The sequence below is a fragment of the Laccaria bicolor genome, genomic scaffold, assembly GCF_000143565.1.
Source record: "Laccaria bicolor S238N-H82 LACBIscaffold_15 genomic scaffold, whole genome shotgun sequence".
Lineage (NCBI taxonomy): Eukaryota > Fungi > Basidiomycota > Agaricomycetes > Agaricales > Hydnangiaceae > Laccaria > Laccaria bicolor.
Genome location: NW_001889886.1, coordinates 122081 through 142707, shown reverse-complemented (window position 1 = coordinate 142707; position 20627 = coordinate 122081). Strand labels below are relative to the sequence as shown.

General features: G+C 42.5%; 8 protein-coding genes across 8 annotated transcripts; 2 read left to right on the top strand and 6 right to left on the bottom strand.

Annotated features, from left to right (window-relative positions):
* Positions 1-935: 935 nt before the first annotated feature.
* LACBIDRAFT_298910 (uncharacterized protein) lies at positions 936-1254 on the bottom strand (the record flags this gene model as incomplete). The annotated part of the gene is made up of 3 exons (XM_001882000.1): positions 936-942; positions 998-1080; positions 1132-1254. The coding sequence occupies 3 exons, from the start codon at positions 1252-1254 to the stop codon at positions 936-938; spliced, it is 213 nt and encodes a 70-aa protein (XP_001882035.1).
* A 410-nt stretch (positions 1255-1664) lies between these two features.
* On the bottom strand, positions 1665-1958 carry LACBIDRAFT_298909 (uncharacterized protein; the record flags this gene model as incomplete). Its single annotated transcript, XM_001881999.1, has 2 exons — positions 1665-1862; positions 1914-1958. 2 exons carry the CDS (start codon positions 1956-1958, stop codon positions 1665-1667), a joined length of 243 nt encoding a protein of 80 aa, XP_001882034.1.
* Positions 1959-5471: 3513 nt separating this feature from the next.
* On the top strand, positions 5472-6493 carry LACBIDRAFT_298907 (uncharacterized protein; the record flags this gene model as incomplete). The annotated part of the gene is made up of 4 exons (XM_001882127.1): positions 5472-5799; positions 5845-6006; positions 6058-6208; positions 6259-6493. 4 exons carry the CDS (start codon positions 5472-5474, stop codon positions 6491-6493), a joined length of 876 nt encoding a protein of 291 aa, XP_001882162.1.
* A 1121-nt stretch (positions 6494-7614) lies between these two features.
* On the bottom strand, positions 7615-7952 carry LACBIDRAFT_298906 (uncharacterized protein; the record flags this gene model as incomplete). The annotated part of the gene is made up of 2 exons (XM_001881998.1): positions 7615-7764; positions 7818-7952. 2 exons carry the CDS (start codon positions 7950-7952, stop codon positions 7615-7617), a joined length of 285 nt encoding a protein of 94 aa, XP_001882033.1.
* Positions 7953-8399: 447 nt separating this feature from the next.
* On the bottom strand, positions 8400-9586 carry LACBIDRAFT_328043 (uncharacterized protein; the record flags this gene model as incomplete). The annotated part of the gene is made up of 8 exons (XM_001881997.1): positions 8400-8413; positions 8456-8584; positions 8722-8741; positions 8868-8911; positions 9099-9161; positions 9198-9221; positions 9274-9348; positions 9536-9586. The coding sequence occupies 8 exons, from the start codon at positions 9584-9586 to the stop codon at positions 8400-8402; spliced, it is 420 nt and encodes a 139-aa protein (XP_001882032.1).
* Positions 9587-10642: 1056 nt separating this feature from the next.
* Positions 10643-12074, bottom strand: LACBIDRAFT_328042 (uncharacterized protein; the record flags this gene model as incomplete). Its single annotated transcript, XM_001881996.1, has 5 exons — positions 10643-10797; positions 10841-11099; positions 11294-11427; positions 11740-11914; positions 11970-12074. 5 exons carry the CDS (start codon positions 12072-12074, stop codon positions 10643-10645), a joined length of 828 nt encoding a protein of 275 aa, XP_001882031.1.
* A 1287-nt stretch (positions 12075-13361) lies between these two features.
* Positions 13362-13836, bottom strand: LACBIDRAFT_328041 (uncharacterized protein; the record flags this gene model as incomplete). Its single annotated transcript, XM_001881995.1, has 3 exons — positions 13362-13585; positions 13641-13779; positions 13825-13836. 3 exons carry the CDS (start codon positions 13834-13836, stop codon positions 13362-13364), a joined length of 375 nt encoding a protein of 124 aa, XP_001882030.1.
* Positions 13837-18280: 4444 nt separating this feature from the next.
* Positions 18281-18534, top strand: LACBIDRAFT_298905 (uncharacterized protein; the record flags this gene model as incomplete). The annotated part of the gene is made up of 2 exons (XM_001882126.1): positions 18281-18442; positions 18487-18534. 2 exons carry the CDS (start codon positions 18281-18283, stop codon positions 18532-18534), a joined length of 210 nt encoding a protein of 69 aa, XP_001882161.1.
* Between the last annotated feature and the right edge of the window lie 2093 nt (positions 18535-20627).

Here is a 20627-nt window from a genome sequence, read left to right as displayed (position 1 = left end):
CGGAATTCTGAATTAACTTAGGTCTGTGGCAGTCCAGTCCAGTCCAGTTTTGTGTTGGGAGAGTCCAGTGGAGTCCAGTTTTGTGATTTGCAGTCCAGCCCAGTCCAGTCCAGTCCAGATTTATGCTTGCAGTCCAGTGGAGTCCAGTTTTGTGCTGGGAGTCCAGTGGAGTCCAGTTTTGTGATTGGCAGTCCAGTCCAGTCCAGTCCAGTGGAATCCAGTGGAAGCCAGTGGAATCCAGTGGAGTCCATGTGGATTATGTGGGGGATGGTAAAGTATTGCAATAGATGTGGTTTTGTTTGATTTGGATGAATATTGTTCTAATAGACAGGATTGGGAAAGATATGTATCATTAAATAGCTTTGGATGCATGAGAAAGCTGGGATAAAGCCTATTTAAACTCATTTTCAATAGATGGTTTGGACTATCTGGCCTCAATTTGTAGCCTAATATCTCAGGAAAGACCTGGAGAACCACCCCACAAAAAATGGCACCCAATGGACCAGTATTGCAGCCTGCAGAAATAATTTATATATTTTGGAAAAGGACCCCAGACACCTTATGTCAGCTTTGGTATGATGGTATGAAGTGACATCATACCATCTGGTATGGTATAACAGGACATGGTATGGTATGGTGATATGGTATTGGTATGGTATGGTAACATGGTATTGGTATGAGTTTTCCATGCCATGGTACCATGGTATTGGTATGGAGCTCATATACCACCCTGGAATGGGTACCCCCAAGGTACCCTAAATCAAGGAATTGATGTACCTCATAGGTACCCAAAAATGGGTGACTGAAGTGTTGATGCAGAGGTTCCAAAAGAGGCCAAAAAGGGGTGTAATTCTGTATCTTTTTAGATGCCACTTGGTGGACCTGGTAAAGTGGGCAGCGACGCCAGGAAATACCAGCAGGACAACTTGACAAATCTAAGTTCTGCATGGGCATTGGTGAGAGAATGAAGTGGCTGGCACAAAGTGAGGAAACAGACATGATATCCTGGATAACTGAAGTTTTGATGAACTCCAATACCTCCATTTCATGTTTAAGGTGCTGGGCTGTGAGGATAGGCCTCTGCATGAATCAATGTCAGTGCATTCAGAAAGCCAGAAATCAGAACCATACATTGCCATATGTGCGGTCATGACCAATTATAAAGGTGGGGTGAGGTCCCTGATCTAATGTTGCACACTTTGCCCATGTTTTCTTGCATTCCAGTGCAGATTGCAGGAGCTTTGTCACAGCCATCTTGAACTCAACCTTTCTTTCCTTCACCCAACCTGCCTGTGCAGAGTGGTAGAAGAAGGGTCATGATTGAGAATCAAGTAGAATTGTGGGTTGAAGCCTGGAGAGGTGTGGTCAGTTTTTCATATGAAAATGAGGCGTTCAAAAAACACAGACAGGTTGGCATGGACTGGGAAAAAAGTAGTCACTGTGGCATCTATCTTTCCTGGTAAATTATCCCTTGGGATTTGGTTATGAATAGCCTCTGATGGGTTGAGGCCATGCCGCCCAGTTGATGTTTGAGAACTGTTCACCTGTAGTGAGTAGGCTTCGGTTCAGTACATGTCCATTTTACAGAGCCACGATTGGAGCATGCGCCGATCTCTTGCTAGCTGCCAGTCTCTGTTAGTTTCTCAAAGAGCAGCTCCACCATGTCAGTGACTTTGTTTTGACAACTCATCTGAGCCAGCTTTGAAGATTGTTAGATCAGACATGACTGAGTCAAAAGATGAGAGCCAGGTTCCACAATCGATGAGGGTATATTCAGACAAGAGGGATGCCCCTTGGATAGCTTGCAGGGGAAAGCAAGGATATTGGTGATACCAGGTTGAATATGCAAAAGCCCATGGTATCTAAAACAAGTCTGGAATGTCTATTGAATGTTTATGAGAATGATAACTTACTTGACTGATTGTAATGAACAACTGACTCTCCTTGATGTTGGTCATGCTTTTGTCAAATTAGGATAAGAATTGAGTTGGCAGTCAAATGCTTGGGTCAGGTGGTGACTGATGAGTGTCTTTCAGTAATAATTGACAGGGAAGTGATAGATCCTACCACAATGTCAACATTTCCAGTTGAAACAGTCTTACTGAAGATCACCAGAATGTCATCCATTTGATTAAGCTGTGCTGGGTTGGACTGAGGTCCGGCAAGCAAAAAATGGTCCTGTTTAAGTATTTGTGAGTCAATTAGCAGATGCTGAGAGGACTTTTCATCATAGATTGGTGCAGAACCCATAGACCCTATCTATGGCACCACTACTCAATGCCTGCACATCTGCAGCACAACCTTTCTGCTTTCTCATCCATTGTGTTTGTTTTCCCATTAGCTAACCACTGGAGTAGTGTTCGCAGGTCCAGTTAAGTCCAGTTTTTTACCTCAAAACGACGCAACTGGCAACTGCAACCGGTCTAGACCGATCCAAATATTGAGGGACCGCAACCGGACCGCTTTGGACCGGTCTTTTTCGGTCCACAACGCAAAAAAAACCGGTCCAGACTGGTTGCGACCGGTCTTTTGTTGAAAAGTTTATTGTGCCAGATATATTAAATGTTACCTCACGTATATAGCATGCGTAGATAGATAATTTAATTCTCCGTACGCTGGCCAAAATTTGAAGTGAATCGGTCAAGATTTGACTGAGATATGGTGAAAACGGAGAGAACATACATTCAAATTGCGTATAAAAATGTTTTTGGCCATATCTCAACCAATTCTTGACCGTTTTTGATGATTCAGGGACCGAAAATTAAGTAAAATGTGCACGAGTAAGGTACAATATGTGATGAGACGAAAGACCGGTTGCAACCGGTCTAAACCGGTCTTTTTCGGTTTTTATATATTTACAAAAACATGGCAACTGGCAACTGGACTGATCACAAATGTGGGCAACTGGCAACTGGAAAAGACCGGACTGTGGTTCAGTCCAGTTCAGTCCTATGTATATTTTCAGTCCTGTAGACTGGACCTGCGAACACTACACTGGAGTGATCACCACCCTGCTCACAAACTTGTCAAGTATCACTAATATCAGCTTCTTTGTAATGCCTACAGCGCTATCCATCATTCAATAGATAATGAATTTCTGTTCTACATTATGGTTGGGGACAGTACACCCTGTTCTTGTCAGCTCAAAGTGCCCATTGACAAACATTGCACAGCCTGTGACATTCATCCATCTATTGTGGAGGGAGATTCAGAATGGCAAGCCATGACAAATCTACCTTGTCCCAGAGCTAGTGGAATACCAAGGCATCACCTTCTTCTGTTGGGTCCCTTCAGAGTATCTGGAAATGCTTCCAAAGCCTAAGATCAACCCCCTCCTTAATTTATTTCAAGGAATACTAATGGGGTTGACACAGTGCTTTCTGAGGAGCCTCAGGTGGCTTGGAGAACTCTTCAGAGTGAACAATCTGCAGTGAGTTATTTGTTAGCTGCAATAGTTTTGCAACTCATCCATCTAAGCACAGAAGACGCAGGAACCTGATCAACAAGAATTACTCAACTACAAAACATATCAGTGATGTACCAATCAATATGTAAAAAATAGTTGCAAATGTCCCACTTACTTTCTGAGATCTGCTGTAATAGATATCATTCACCTTAAAAGTGACCTTGGTGTGTTAGATGGCCATTAGTGCAAGCACTGGTAAATTGCAAAGTATCCATTCAGTTAAACCATGTTGTTTTGCCTATGCAGACACTGCTTTGAAAGGCTTCTGTCATCTTTGACTCTCATCCTTGTCTTTTTTGGCAAAGGTGCTGACCCTTATTGATCACGCTGTTGGCCTTTATACCAAGCCATCTCACCAGGTGACAGTAAGTTCATGTTGTTGGCAAGTTCATTTTCACTTCATCTGCCCAATTACAGCCATTTGCAAAAGGTTGGTGGTTGCTGCTCTTCACAAACAAAACAAAACAGACCCTAGGCTAGGGTTTGTGCCTCCTGAGACATGATGGGGCATGGTACATTCACAGTGGATCTTAGAGATTGTTATAATCTATATTTTAAAATACAATATACCACCAAAATATGTGATCTTCAGTTGCAGCAATGGATGTTTTCTGACCCAGACTCAATGTGCTCAGATTATGCAATTTGGGATGGATTACATGGTGAACACCATTATTTGAGACTTTACATGCTGTACATGAGAAACAATTGGGTAGCATGGGGCTGTAGAAGCCGTTCAGAAGGGCAAAAGACTAGCCTAGGGTCTGTTTTGTTTTGTTTTCCAAAAGTGGCAACTGCCAACCTTTTTGCAAATTGCTGTAAACTCATTGTTTCAGGTTCTCATTCCTACCACAATTTCCAGATGAATAAATCTGCATTTGATGGAAATCAGGCTTCCTACATTGTGCTGGATGATGTAGAACCAGCTTCATTTTTCTCATACAAGAGTTGGCTGGGGTCATTCTTCAGACCGCCATATAAAATGACTTTGCCAAACTAATTATAGAACTACAGTTAGCCCTGATCAGTTCCTTGAGCTTGTTTTAAACTGTGTATTGCAAATAACTTGGGGTATATTTTTCAACTTCCACCACCTTACCTACTATCCACTGATCATTGACTGGAAATACAGAAGTACATTGGGTGCATTCAGGCTATTAACCACTAATCATTATAAGCAATATGGATCAGTTTTGACCCAGGCTGTATTGAGATTGTCTTTGAAATGGGAATGTCGGATGGTTTCTAATGTCACCGACATGGTCGTGGTCACATGAACTAGCTAAGCAGTCACCTGAAAATAGTGTTCGCAAGTTCAGTTCAGTCCGGTTTTTTGCCCCCAAAACGCGCAACCATGGACCGCAACCGGTCTAGGACCGACCCAGATATTGAGGGAACCAAACCGAACCACCTAGGACCGGTCTTTTGCGGTCTATGGAGCCGGTTCAGACCGATCCAGACCGGTTTTTTTGCGTATAATTTATTATACCAATATAAACCATTTGTATCTCGACTATTATTACTCTGAAAAATAAATGGGTTATATAAAATAGTAAAGCATGTAAATACCCGTCATTCTACCAATTTTGAAGAGATTTAATGAAGATTTGACATAGCTATGACTGAAACCGAATTACTTCTCATAGAGACTCAGGTAAAATATGGATTTGGTTATATCTTTCTCAATTCTTAACTGTTTTTGATGAAACAAAAACCCAATAAAAGGTAATAAACGTGGTTACAAGGATATGTAACGCATGTGACCGTTTAACCGGTTGCAACCGATCAAAACTGGTCTTTGAATGGTTTTAATATATTTTCGAAATGAGGCAACTGGCAACCGGACCAACCCCAAATTGGGGCAACTGCAACCAAAAAAAAGACCGGACCATGGTCCAGTTCAGTTCGGTTCACCGGTTTTTTGAGGTCCTATGGACTGAACCTTTGAACACTACCTGAAAAGTTCTATTTCTCACCCAACGACGCAAGAGCAACAGGGCCAGCGATGGCTATGGTGCGCTTCAAAGTAGGGCAGGACCTCATCCCTGATGGCCTCACACTCCCTCAAATACTCTCATTTGTACACCTTGCTTCGGCCCTCAAGAACAACATCATTTTGGTCCAACCTCCTTCGGTAATCCCTTCCTCGGCCCCTACTTCTCCACCCCCTGCAATCTGCAACTTCCTTGCAGATGCACTTGGAATATCCTTGGAGGCCACTCTGACTTGTTGGAAGTTACTGAAAGAAGAAGTTTGGACATACACAACGGCTGAGCAGGAAGTTTTTGAGTTGGAAGCGGCCTTTCATGATCACAGATGGAAACAAGGCATCAGTAAGTCCTGCTTCATGCGACATCGTGCTATGGGATACTCACCAGTACTTGAAGCTTTTCTCACTCTCTACCTGCCATCCCAATTCTGCACCAACTCATTGTGTGCCCGCTCGAAGCCTCTCAAAAAAGATCAACACCACCAAGCCGTTGTCTATACCCTAGTGCACAGAGTGCAGCCTGCGTGGTCTGTACATCTTAGCTGTCAAGGTAAGTGACTGCCATTTCTACGACCCAAGGGCCTCGCTAATCTTCTTGCAGATTGTTGCACAAATTACCACAACAACTTCTCGGTCCTTGGTGGCCTTCATACCTACTATGGTGGTATCCCAAAGTACATCCAAGTTGGCGAGCACCAGTTTGTGGAGAATACAGTGATCAATATGTGGATTACTATGATGCTTGTTGGCTGGTGAGTACCAGGCTCGTTATTTCACCTCACTGTTGCTCATGGTAATCTAGGTTTTCCGCTACGAACTGTGCACGCACATACAATATAGCACTCTCATGGCAACAGGAAGCTGACCTTGTATTGGGGGGCTGGCAGTTTGGCACCACCCTCATGACCGAACATGTCTGGGATGCCTTCATCATCTACATGCTCCTTCAAGACCATTGCACACAGGACATCTGCATGCAGGTCCCCCACACGGGATCTCAGAAGGATCGCTTTACTGAGCTCATGAAGCAACAATGAAAAATGGTTCTTCAACTCATCAGTTGCAGAGCAGACAAATGTTTGGTTGGGAGGGTACTATTCGATCTGCCATGAGATGCTCCCCGTTAAGTACAATTTCTTTTTGGATGAGATGATATGCCTTCGGAACCAACAGATTGTGGCAAAACTTGCAGCAGATGGCCATCACCCATGACATGCACCTCATCCAAGTGAACAGTAGTGACATTTCTTCAATACAAATTATTACTTGTAATGTACAAAACAAATAGATTCTTTACAAACTGAGTGATTTACAAGATGAGGGGTTTACAAAACGAGTCACTTACAGGATAAACAGGAAACAGCAAGTTGAAAAAGAGTGGATGGGAATCTACTTGCTGTGTCGGAAGCTCGCACAATAAACAGACCACAGGCTGGGTGGTGTTCATCCTCCCTGTAAAGCCGCCTCTCATTGAGCCTGTGTTCCACATTTCCACTTCCTTTTTTGATCACCATATGTTGTCGCCTTGTATGGAGCCTTGAAAACAGTTGCAAACCTGTCGGCGAGGAGCGGTTGCTCCTTTACGAGTTCATCACTGTCGATGTGAAGAAAGCTGTCAACCATGTCAACAGCATACATTCCATAAGGCCAAGAAGGAAGCAGACCTTGCAGGGTAGGCGATGCCAATGGGTCAGTGAGATCTTCTGCATGTGTGACCGAAAGAAGCAGTGGTGGATTGCTGCCAGGGGGTATTGTAGGAGAAGTTGGTGGAGACGATGATGGTGGCATCTTTGACGACGCGTATGATGGGTGCTGCCAGTTGGATTATGTTTCTTGCAATGTTTCGTCCCTGGCCAAGGGCCGTCAATGATTTCCATGTCAGATTCAGAATCAACCACTTTGGCATCTCTGTTTTTGTTGCGCACAGCCTTCCGTTCCTCCTTGATGTTATACCACAGGTGTTTGGGACCAGGCACACTGAGTAGCTGAGCAAGTATTGTGTCTTCGTCAAGACAGGTGACGCCCTGTCGCCGGATCACTATAGTACAATCAGTGGTTAACACATGGACGAAGGCCATGTCTGTGCCCATCCAGAGGCGGTGTTGATGCGAATACATCACTTTATTGAGCCGTGGCGGTTGCACCAAGTGCCCTTTCATCAATTGTTGTCAGTCACCAGGTTTGTTCTGTTGGATACCGTCTTGGAAAGCCCTGATGACATTACGGCAGTCTGCTTGGATGGTTTCACGCCTGGTGGGAAGAAGAACCAGAATGCCTTTCCGTTGGTGTGGATTTCCTTTGAGAGACACTAGGAAAGATATTATAGATGTTAAATTCACAGATCAGCCTGACAAAACCAACCTTGATGTAGTATTGGCCAGCATGTTTGCCACTCACTGAGAGTTCAACCGCCACATGAGTACCACAGAAGGCGCAAGTATTCTGATCACTGTCAATCAAGGGAAGTTTGAACATTTGAGGGACGGCATTGCTCATTTTGACGTAGAGCGGGTGTTTGGGTTGCACAGGAAGAAGTGGTTATATTGGAATTTACAGCAGTAATATATGAGGACACGTCGGGCCATGTCGTGTTTGGAGCTGAGCACATGCTGAGTCATGACAGTTGCCGACATCAGTCTCTCCCGACATTCCCAAATCAAAGACTTTCTGGCTGATTCATGACACTCAGATTGGTGCATGAAAATATTGTTCTACAGGAAAGGCAACCAGGGGTGGTTCTTCCCTGCCCACAAACACAGCTAGAGGCTGCAGTGGGCCTCTAGTAATTATGGAAGGCATGGGCACTTATTAGGAGGACAAGCTTCTACCCAGCCTGCATACTTTTCTGGATTCACTGCTTTATTAAGGGTAGCTGCCTACTCAACCAATGTCCTTTCCCACTGATCTTCTTCTTTTCTTTCTCAGCATTCACTCTGATCATGCTTATTCAATGGCAACTGTTGTAACATCAAACTGTGCAGCTCTTTGTTACTGCTTACTGGCCATTTTCACCCACATCTCTAGATGTAGAAACACTGGTCTGAAAGACTTTGCTTGGTTTGAGAAACCCAAGCCCTCTAGCCATTTGGAAAGTGAGGAGGGAGAGAGGGGCACAGATGACAGACAGACTGCATCACTGAACAAGCTTTGGGATATGAAAATGAAGGTGCAGCTGAAGAGGAACTTCTAGACAGTCAAGCATCGGAAAATATAAAGGAAGATATAGAAGCTGTTCTAGAAAGCATCATGGATGGTATGTACTTACCTGACTGGCTAGCTAAACATCTGATAGAATGTTGAATCTCCAGATACCTACAACTATGTCACTGCCATTTCAAGTTGGCCAGACGTTGAGGTTGACAAAGATGGCCACAGTGAACTTCCTCAAGATGATGGAGGTCTAGGTCTTACCTATGAAACTTCATCAGCAAAGGTGCTGGGGTGTGCATTGGACTCTGGAGAACCCTAGCAGAAGGGCTGATTCATTTGAGTTATTTATAGTGTTTCACCAGTGAGAACTTCACAATGTCCCTTGTTGTGGCACATTGTGCCCACTTCATAAGTGAAGGTGCTGGGATGTGTGTTGGACTCCTGCCAACCCTAACAGAAGGGCTGATTCATTGTGCTTGGGAGTCAACTTACTTGGAGACTTGAATAAGCGGTTTTAAGCACAGTATCATTTAGATGAGGCGGGGTACTCATACCCTTTGTTTCGGAGCATAGAGATATAATAAAACTCACCAGAGTTACAAAAGTCAATTGAAGCTGTGTCAAAGAATCGGCCCCTCCATTAGGGTTTGTGGAGTCCAACACACACCTCAGCACCTTCACTGATGAAGTGGGCACAATGCACTGCAACAAGGGACATCATAAAGTTCTCAACGGTGAAACACTATAAATAACTTAAATGAATCAGCCTTCCAGCAATGCAATGCAACAAGGGAAATTGTGAAGTTCTACTCAAGAAGGAACCTTTCATCATTATGGGTATGTTGTCACTCAATTGAAGAAGAAATATATTTCTTACATTTTTGCTTGAGTGGCCCCTCCATTAAAGTTCGCCAGAGTCTGACACACACCTCAGCACCTTCACTGATGAAGTGGGTGCAATGTGCTGCAACAAGGGACATTGTGAAGTTCATGTTATAAATAACTCAAACAAATTGGTCCTTTTATTAGGGTTTGCCAGAGTTCAACACAACAAGGGACATTGTAAAATTCTCAACTGCCAAACCCCACAAAAGAGTTCGACAATTCCCGATACTCTGTGATCAGGGACATCATGAAGTTCTTAACAGCCAAACCCATGAAAGACTTCAATGAATCAACAAAAGAGTCCATCTTTCCTTTGACATTTGGGTGTCCCTTCATGTCTCTGGAGTTTATCACACACCTGAATATCACAGTACTTTACAGTGCCCCAACTATTCCTGCAGGAATCCAGTCATTCCAGCAGAATTCCAGTGGAATCCACAGGAATCCGCAGAAACTCCAGAGGAATCCACAGCATTCCACAGGAATTAGACTGGAATTAGACTGGAATCAAGCAGAATAAGTTTTGTTCCAACTCCAACCTTATCCTAGGACTTGGTGCTCATAATTCCTTATAAAATTCACATCTAGGGGTCATGAGTTCAAATTGTAATGTATTTAAATCATTACATACAATGCACAACTACTATACAGTCTATTTTGAAGAAAAAGGGGAAAGAAGGGACAAGGAGGGGGTGTATTGTGTATTTTGCTACATATAGCAGACATAGACTCTATATTAAAGTGGGACAAGGAAGGGGGAAGAACAAGGGAGGGGAGGGGGGAAGGGGGGAAGGACAAGAAAGAGGGAAGGGGGCAAGAGGAGGAACAAGGAAGGGGGAAGGAATGGTGAAGGAAGGGGGAAGGGAGCAAAGGGGAGGGACAAGGGAAGGGGAAAGGAGGAATGGGGGGAGGGAATGGTGATGGAGAGGTGGGGATGGAGTAGTGGAGGGGAAAGGGAGTGGTTCTGTTGTCAGCTCCTTGTCGCATCCCATTGTCATCATGTTGCATTGTCAGCTCCTCATCATGTGTCCACATGTTCACATTATTCGTGGGCACTGACTGTTGTTTTGTGGGTGCTGGCTGTTCTTCATGAGTGCTGGGACACGTTCATGGGTGGGGTTTGATGTGGCATGGTCCTGGGTGTGGACACGTCATTGTGGGTGTTGTTCCTGGGTGCTGTGGGTGTGTTTGTGGGCGGCGTGTGATGTGGCACGGTTGTGGGGCATAGACACATCATCATCCTGGATCATGGTGGTTGTGGGTGCTCTTCCATTTAGTTGCCACATCACTGGCAGTGACCTGGCACCTGGATAGTGAGCAGTGGGGGAGAGGGGGCAGTGTTTACTCACCCGCATGGTCAGAAACACCAGACAATGTGTTGCTGCATTGCCTGGACCTTGCAGAACCTCGCCCAAACCCATTGTGTTGGTGTTGACATGTTGCAGCATGCATAGTCTTGGTTGGTGGATGAGTGACATGAATGGGTTGAGGAGTGACGTGGGTGGCAGTGGGTGATGCTGATGCTGTGGCATTGGCAACGGTGATGAGCATGGTGGTGGGAGGAAGAGAGTGACCGTGTGTTTGATGAGCAGAATAGCCAAACAAACACTGTTTGGTTATCCATCAGAAATAAATGAATGATAATTAGTGACAAATAACAAAGAAATAAATGCATTCAACGAAATTCTGTTCCTGCCCATTCTGGCAAGCATTCCAGTGTAAATTCCGGAATAATCAAATTCCACTGGAATGAGAAAACACTGGAATGAAAAAATTAGCAGGGCTCCCTGCTCACTTTATACCATCATACCAAAGCTGTCACAGGTGTCTGGGGTCCTTTTCCAAAATGAATAAATAAATTCTGCAGGCTGCAATACTGGTCCATTGGGTACCATTTTTGTGGGGTGGTTCTCCATGTCTTTCTTGAGATATTGGGCTACAAATTGAGGCTAGATAGTTATTACAAAGGCTTGTAGTGTCCGCTTTTTCAGACTACAAAAGTTACTAGTGTCTGCTTATTTAGACTACAAATGTTTGTAGAACACCTGCAATATGACCCCTACAAAAAACAGATCACATGAGCTAGCCATCACATGTTATCTCATGTGTTATCTTTCCTCATGTACTGTATCTATGAAATTGGATGTAGTTCTTTTTTGAAGCTCATCAACATCACTCGATAAGAGAAAATATGTGTGTTATTCAAGGTACATTGTATTCCAGTTGCTATCTTTCCAAGTGCACTGACTTAAACACCTTTGTTTGTGCTTCCCGATGTCACTGCCAATCAACTTAATTTTTGCGAATGCTTTCTCAAGCACCTTCAACATCTTTGCGTTTACGCCTCCTGGCATTTCAATAACTGCCATCATATCATTGAAACACTGTTTGATCCTTCGCTGACAGTCCTGGGAATAGAAGATCTGGAAGAATGTCGATGTCATGGATAATAGGCATGTATCACTGATTCTTACTCACATGTTCAACTGTTTCACCATCTTCAAGCTCATTGTCGTCCTCAACAGCTTCAAGATACTCTTTGGCATCAGATGTCATTGCAATTTGGACCACAACCTCATCCATTTCATCCAACTCCTCATCTTCCATTCAGGGAGGACTTGATGACTGAGTGGACGATGCTATTCTGATGGTCTTCACATCCTCAGCTCCCAGGATGCGTACCTCAATGTCACTGCTGCTGTCTTCAGCATCATCTGCAAAGTGTATGCCCTTGATTGAATAATAAGGGGGGTAGTGTTAACGTGAGAGCTTTGCAAAGAACTCCATGCTGGTGAGTGGTGCGTCATCCAATATCTCATTGGCTTCACGAACAAGGTGCTTGCATGTCAAGAAACGACTGATCAGGTATGCTGGACAGCTACAATTCCAACAGTCAATTTCAGTTAAGTATTTCCTGTTGGTCCCTCTCCTCTTCAATTTGTGTTAGCCGTTCAGTGCAACCTTTGGTTTTTGCAGGTAACTTCCGCCAATGAAGTTCTTTCTCAACCAAGCGGCGCTCATTGCATTTACTCAACTGCAACCACTCAGCTTTGAAGTCTTCCTGCCAAAAAGCAAGCGCCTTAGCTCTTCTGATGTGTCTTGACCCCAAAACATATGTGAGTGTGTGCTTGATCCTGGCAAAGTGTTGGTAATGACAGTATGTGTCACAAGGTCAAGTCGAGGCCGATTATATTCCACTAAATTATGATGTTTGATGTTCCGCCACAGACTCTCGACAACCATGGTTGTTTTCAAACGAGGAATCACATCATCTGCTGAGCATGCCCAAAGCCTCCAGTGTTTTGGAGTATACCATCAATTCCAAAGGTATGCCCAAACTTGAGAAAGGTCATGCTGATAACAAAAATCATACATATCTTTGACAGCGCCGCGATGTATCTCCTCTGCAGTAAATCTTGTGTGATCTTCATCATTGAATGGGATTTCAGGGTGTTGGTGAAGGTGAATTCAGAATTTTTCAACAATAATTCCTTGTAGTTCTTTGGGGCAAAAAAATGGTAAGGAAGCCTTCGTATATTTTGGGGGGTAAGGCCACACAGGAACCTGTGTATCTCCTGAAACAAGAATGAAAACAGGAAGGTGACAAGTCAATGGGGGTGAGTCTTCCCTATTTTCTTGTTCACATCCATTTTCTTCATTCTCAAGAGCTTTGACATCGTCGCCATGGACACCTTCCTCCACCCACCCCGACGTTACACCTGGGGCCCAAGTCAGATCAATGAGAATGAAAATTGCATGAGCTGTACATGGGTCATACTTCGCTGGAGGCTTATCTTCAGCTAATTGCTCTTGAAGGTATTTTATTCTGTGCCAATAGCATAATTGGTGCTTAGCTAATGGCATGGCTTTTCAGACAGCAGAAATCTCATCAGTGTCTTTATCCATCAGCGTGAAGTTGATGTTTGGGCATTGCTTCACGACATGTCCTAGAAGTGCTACAAGCATTAGTTCCTTGGCACCTGGCATTGCCGTACCATCTGTTGAAGCAGTGAAGGCAAATGCTAATGGAAGTGCTTGTCCATTTGCCTCTGTGATGATCACAAATTGTTCATAGCCCAAAGTGTTTGTTTTCCCTGTTACATTTTCAGTCAGTGAGGGCTTAACTAATTTAAAATTAACTTTTCCTACAGGTGGAGTCCATGGTGACCTCCAAAATATGTTCACTGTACTTGTCAAGAACTTCCTTCAATGCGAAGGCTATTGTCAAGATGCTGTCCTCAGACGGCATAGGAATGATTTCAACCTCTTCTTCCTCATATTTTTCAATCTGGGGATGGGGGAAAGGTATATTTTATTGAACAATGTATACTACACTGCAGGCCATGGTGGCCACTGAGGCCACCCTCACTTTGTGCTACTCGAAATGTGTTAAACACGTGACTCACATGAGGGAAAACATCATGTGATTTTGTTTTTGTAGGGGTCGTATTGCATTTAATTGTTTGTAGTGTGCACTTTTAAAGATTGTGGTCTGCTTTTCTGATATCTTGTAGCCTCCTATTATCTATGTAGGTATATGGGTATAACTGATGTTTCACAGAAATTGACTGTAGCCAAACAGCTGGCAAATCATTTGGACACTACAAACTTTGTAATGAAAAAAGCACACACTACAAGCCTTTGTAATGAAAAAGGCAAAGACTACAAATATTTGTAGTCTAAAAAGTGCACACTTCAAACTTTTGTAACAAAAAGACTACAAACTTTAGCAATAAAAAAAGCGCACACTAGTAACTTCTGTAGTGAAAAAGTGGACAGTACAAACCAAACTGATATTATGTAATGATTTTCCCAATTTGGAACTATGCGAACATCATCATACATAATGACAACGCTAAGCTAGCCACTAATTCCAGTGGCCCAAAGAGCATGGGAAACAGTTCCCGACCTAAATGTGCACTGTGCCTGACATTAGGTGTGGCAGAAGAAAGTGTAACACTTTTCCCAATTAGGAAATAGTGCACACATCAAAGCGGACACTACAAAATTTTAGCCTCACTTTGGTCAAAACTATTGGTAAATATATGTAAACAAACTTCGAAATGAGGGTTTTCTGCCTTCCTCTCCCTAAATAAAAATAGATTATGGTTCCTGATACCGTGGTATGGTATGAGGGTGCATGGTATGGTATGGTAGGTATGGGAGTGCAATACCATGGTATGGTATGGTATGAGAGTGCAACATGGGATTACAATACCATGGTATAATATTTTGATAATGAAGACTCTTAGGACAACAAGACTTGATTCCATTTCCAATTGACAAGACTTTGGATTGGACAGATTCACTCAGCTTCAATAAATTGGACCAAATATTATGACAAAGAAGACTTTGGCCAAACACTCAGGACAACAATACCTGATTCCATCATATGTAGTTTTTAAGAAAATTGAGATTATATGATGGTGTTGTTGGCCATACTATATGTGTATGCTATGTAAGTGGGTAGGACTGTCTGATTGGCCCTACTGGGCAAAATATATTTAACCTATTATTGAAAGCATTCATATTAATGGCCTTTTAGGAATGCAAAAACCCCCAATTGAACTGATTTTCAAAGGTTGGAGTTGACTATCTGGCCTCCACTTGGAGTTGGAAATCTTAGAAAAAACCTGAAGAACCTTTCCACTTTTCTTTGCTTCTCAATGACCACTTCATCCCAATGGACATGGTATTGTTTGATTTGGATGAATATTGTTCTAATAGAAAGGACTGGGAAAGATATGTATTAGTGAAGGGCTTTGGATGCATAGGAAAGCTGGGATAAAGCCATCTGGTATGGTATAACATGACATGGTATGGTAACTTGGTATTAGTATGAGTGGGATATGGTATGGGTTTTCCATTCCATGGTACCATGGTATTGGTATGGTGCTCATATACCACCCTGGATTGGGTACCCTTGAGGTACCCTTAAATCAAAGAATTCATATACCTCACAGATACCCTAAAATGGGTGACTGAAGTGCCCTGCTAAAATTCATTCCACTGGAATGACCCGATTCCTGCAGGAATAGAGGGGGCACTGCTAAGACCTTGAATGTCATTGCTGCCAAAGTGTGCCCAATACTCTGTAACCAGGGACTTCATGCAATTCTGGACTGCCAACCCCCAAGATCAACTTCAATGAATCAACAAAAGTCTGTCTCTTGGTCAAGGTTCTAGTGTCTTGTTGTCTCAATTAGGGTTTCCATCTGTACTTCACCCTCCCCAGGATAATCCATATGGAATGCATGGAATGGAGGGTGGAGTCCATGAAATGGGCAATGGATTCCATGGAATGGGGGGATGGATTCCATGGAATGGGGGGATGGATTCCATGGAATTATGGAATCCAATGGAATCCATATGGAATGGTGTTGGAGTCCATATGGAATTAATCATTCCATGACCATTCCAGCATCATTCCATATGGAATCCATGATGTTCATGGAATCAGAAACTGGCTGTGTCCTCAGCCAACATTGATTCCATGGATTCCATGGATTCTACATGGATTCCATATGGATCATACCAGGGAAGGTAAAGACCTCATTTCCATATCCATTAGACCTGCCCAAGGTCACCACAACAGCCATGTGAGTGTACCCTGTATGTATATTATTATAATAATGCTCCTCATCCAATATTCAATTCTCCCATTAAAATTATTGATTTTAAAATCCTGTTCAAAATCCTACCCTTCATAACCTTTTGAGTTTCTGTATCACCTGTACCACACTTTTATTATAAAAGTATGGAATGTAGCTTCCCTGCAATATTTATAGAGCTCTCATATTTGTTCCATATCTACAAACTCCATGCCAGGCAATTTTCTTTGTCTCTTCTTCAAAATCAGCACAATAGTGGCATCTAAGTATGCTATTTATCTTTAATGAGTATCTGACTAATATGGTGGGCTTACCCATTATGCAAGTTTTGCTCCTGTAAAGTACTATCATGTATCTAGTTTTGTAGTTTTTGATTTAAAGAGCTCGGATGGTAAGATGGCACAGGGTACAATATATACCTGTTACGGTTGTTAAGTGTAACGGGCAGTTATGTTAAGCTTTCGAGTTCAATCGTTCATTTGTCTACCACAGTTCTCGTCGTTGAGACAAAGTGGGTCACTACAACGTTCGCTTAGCCCTTAAAGCGACACGGTAGGTTCTAGTAGCCTTGCGCCCGAAGGTCAGTCCAAGGTTCTATGATATGCTGACTTCTGTTTTAAGTCAAACGTGCGTTAAGTCTTCAACGTTGAAGACTTATCGTCAAGGTTTCAAAAGAGGCTCTAAGTCAAAAGACTATAGAGTTCGAGGGCGATCTTAGTTTCTGAGGGTCTGATGAGGAGGAACTAAGCTTAGATTGCCTAGGTTCAAGCTACTGAATACAAACGAAAAGTACCCTACTTATATACTAAGGGTGTGAGTCAAGTATGAATCAGAGGTATGAGTTTGTATGACTTGCGTAGAGTCATACGAGTCGTATCTAGTCTATAAGAGTCATATGAGTCATATGAGTCAAAAGGAATCTAGCTGGAGTGTGTGTCTAGAACTGTCCAGTATGGTCTAGATACGTCTTAGGAATATGTAAGTGTCTGCGCGTATATGTAAGAAAAAGAGTCTGTAACAATACCAGAATCTTGCCCTTTCTCACCATGTTGGCTGCATAAAATATTCTACTCCCAACAAGGAGGTGTCATTTTTTCTCCAAGACAAGCTAGAGATCAGTTAAATACGGAAAAAAAACATTGTCCGAAAGCCAGAAACAAGGGCTTTCTAGTGGTTAAAGAATTAATAAAAATGGTCTACTTCTTAGAGATCCATGAAGCTTTGACCAAAGTTTGCAAAACAGGAAATTGATCATTAAAGTCAGACTTGTGGATGTGGGCCAGTGCTTCACATGGCATGTATGAGTCCTTCCTGTGGACCTCAAATGCTGAAAAATATCTGGAATATGTAACTTCTTTACAAAAAGGCAAATTTTAATATTTTTATTCACAATGGATGCAAGCCACATTAACTTAATCCAAATTATTGTGAAGAAATTGTAAAAAAATTGCAGAGAGTTGAATAGCTGATTCTCACATTTTGAGAATGACACACCCAGAATTAGAGAAGTATGGAAAGTATAATGTTTTGCTGTGTGGCTGCATGGCCATTTTTCACCTAAATTTGAAAATAAAAATGAAGGTAATAACTACAAGAAGCACAGACAAGCCAGCTTTACTAGCAAAAAAAGGTTGACTAGCTTCTTTTCATCTTTTCAAATGAATAGACCCAGAGTGAGGGACATGCAGAGTAAAAGATAAAGGCAAGTAAACCAAATAAGGAGATTATTTGTCAGCTTATCTCCTTACATAATAGAATGGTCCTAGTGGAGGAAAAGAATCTTACTACACCTTACCAAATAAGGCAAATTTCCTTTTTATGCCTAGACATGGCACATATTGGCCACATCCCCACAAAATGCAACTTTCTTGGTTTCAATTTATTGTTTTCTGCTACCATTCTCCCACAAAATAGCCTCGGACCACATGACTCACTTAACCAACTTTAAAACGCTGGCACTGCCTCTTGCGACATATCTGCATGCCCAGCCAATGTTTTCCTAGTTCCATCCTATGCGCCTCTTTCCCTCCCACCTGTGACACCATATCACAACGAAACAGCTTGTAAACACATCATTGAGTGGCCACAAACACCTCTTTTTCCTCAGACCTTGCTTGACAATGCAATCCCCACTACAATTTCTTTTTTAATGCATGGAGATTTCACTTTGTCGTGCACATGTACCATGAGTGGATGCTTGAAGACTGGATGGGTCCTCAAGCACCAGGTTACAAGGAATGTAAGGGAGGAAATTGTGGTTCGAATACCAACAGTGCAGTGGTCATTGAGCATCTTGCAAACTTGAGCTCATGTGATCTTGCAGCTCTGTATGTGAAATGTGTGAGTTCCACCCATTTTCAATTTTGTAACCATCACTCTTTCAGGTATTTCATAACTCTCCAGACACCATACCCCTTGTTGACCTCTTTTAGCCTTTAGAGCTATGCTATGACTATGCAATCCATTCTCACCCATGGCAGTACTTGCAATGTGATGACAACATGTTATTCTAAGTCCCAGGTATGTTACTGCATCATAGGTGTTTGTCATTAACAATGACAACACCATGCTAGCCATTAACTCTTCTGGCCCAAAAAGCATGGGAAACAATTCCCAACCTAAATGCACACTGTGCCTGACATCAGGTGTGGCAGAAAAAAGTGTAACCCTTTTCCCAATTAGGAAATGGCCCAATTAGGAAATAGTGTGCAGATGAAAGCATATACTACACATGGGTCAAAGCTATTGGTAAATATCTGTCAACAAACATCCCAATGAGGGTTTTCTGCCTACAAAATAATAGGTAAATCCCCTATCCCATATATTTAAAAAATTCCCAAGTATTCTAATACAAAATATCTTGTCATGTGTCTGGTGTACATATGTATAAACATATGCTCTCAAAACTGTGGAATACGCTAAAATCTCTTTTATCCTAGTATATTTACTCTCAATTTCTGAGTTTGGTGATAGAATTGTACATCCATCATATGGATAAAACAAACTTACCATAAAAAAGGGATCAGATCCAAAAAATGAACAAATAAATATGATCTGAGCTCATATTTAGAATATGCTAAAATCTTGGCCCAGGAAGTTCAGCAAATTCTAAATATCATATTTATTCAATCATTTTTTGGATCTGATCCTTTTTTTTATTGTAAGTTTTATGTTGGATATACAATTCCATCACCAAACTTAGAAAATGAGAGCAAATATGTCAGGGGAACACTGGTTTTGGTCTATTCTCCAGTTTTTAGTGCCTATGTTTACATCTATGTGGCCCTTCATCCTCAGTGAAAACCGGCTCTGCTACCAGCCGCTAGTATCTGCAAATTCCCGGCAGATATCGGAGATCGTCGGCAGAGCAGAAAGGTGCAGGTAGACTGGGATTTTGTCCCTTTTGCAGATTTTTTTCTGCAAGGCTCCACCTTTAAAGCCACCATTTTGATATAAATAGCCGAAATTTCTGCTTAAATCAGTTTCTTTCCGCCTCCACCTGCACTTTTCAGTTGTTGTCTGTGCCTGGTAAATATTTTGTATTGGTTCAGAAAATCTGCTATTTTCCGTAACTATCTGCAAGTCCCTGCCACCCCAGTACATCCCCAAACTTTGGCACATAACCACCCAATATCCACCTATAGCCCCATGCAGCTTTGCGACGCAACAGCAGATAACTTGAACACTTGATAATTCTCGTCCACCACCATCCGTCCCTTCAACTGACAAGGTTCTTCCCCGAAGCGGCTGTGAATGGGGAGGGAACACAGAAGGAAGGATATCAGTTTGTGACCTAACCTGGACTGAAAATGTTATGAACCTTGATGAATGCGACGCCGCCGAGCAGGATTGAGCCAAAATATAGCACATACATGCATGAAAAAAGGTCAGAAATTTATCTAATTGTGCCAAAAAACAACATACTAACATGTCATGCCATACGCGTTCTCCCATACGTGTTCTCTCACAATCAGAGAAAGTGTTCTCCCATATATGTTCGCTTGCAGTCAGAGATTGTGTATGGCTGGCTTCTATACATAACGGTGAAATTTTAGTCATTCAAACATAAAGGCACTTACGGCCAATCAAGTTCATGACGCCAGCCAGATCAATGATTGTTCTGATACGTCTGTGAGGGGCTTGCTGAGGGATTCGCGGAGTGATGTGCCAGAAGTCCTGCAAGACAGAATGGAGGGAAAAGTGGGGGAGGGAAAGAAAGAGCGGAATGGGAATCATGTGAGGGTGTCTGATATATACAGTTGAGTGCAAAAAGAATGAAGGTTAGTTCATTTTTCTGGTTCTTTCTAAGAATCTATTGTACCCCAAATGTAGTTGTGTTACACTTCCCTTGGTATGGACTAATTTCAGTGAAAGCTGGAGCCTTGAGAATGTTTTTATTCTGGAGGCCATTTTTGGCATCTGAAAAAAAAAGTATGCACTAACTGGCGAGGTAGCCAGAACATACCTCTGGTTAACCTGAATGAGCCTATCAAAGAATCAGTCAAAAATACTGAGCAGTTAGGTC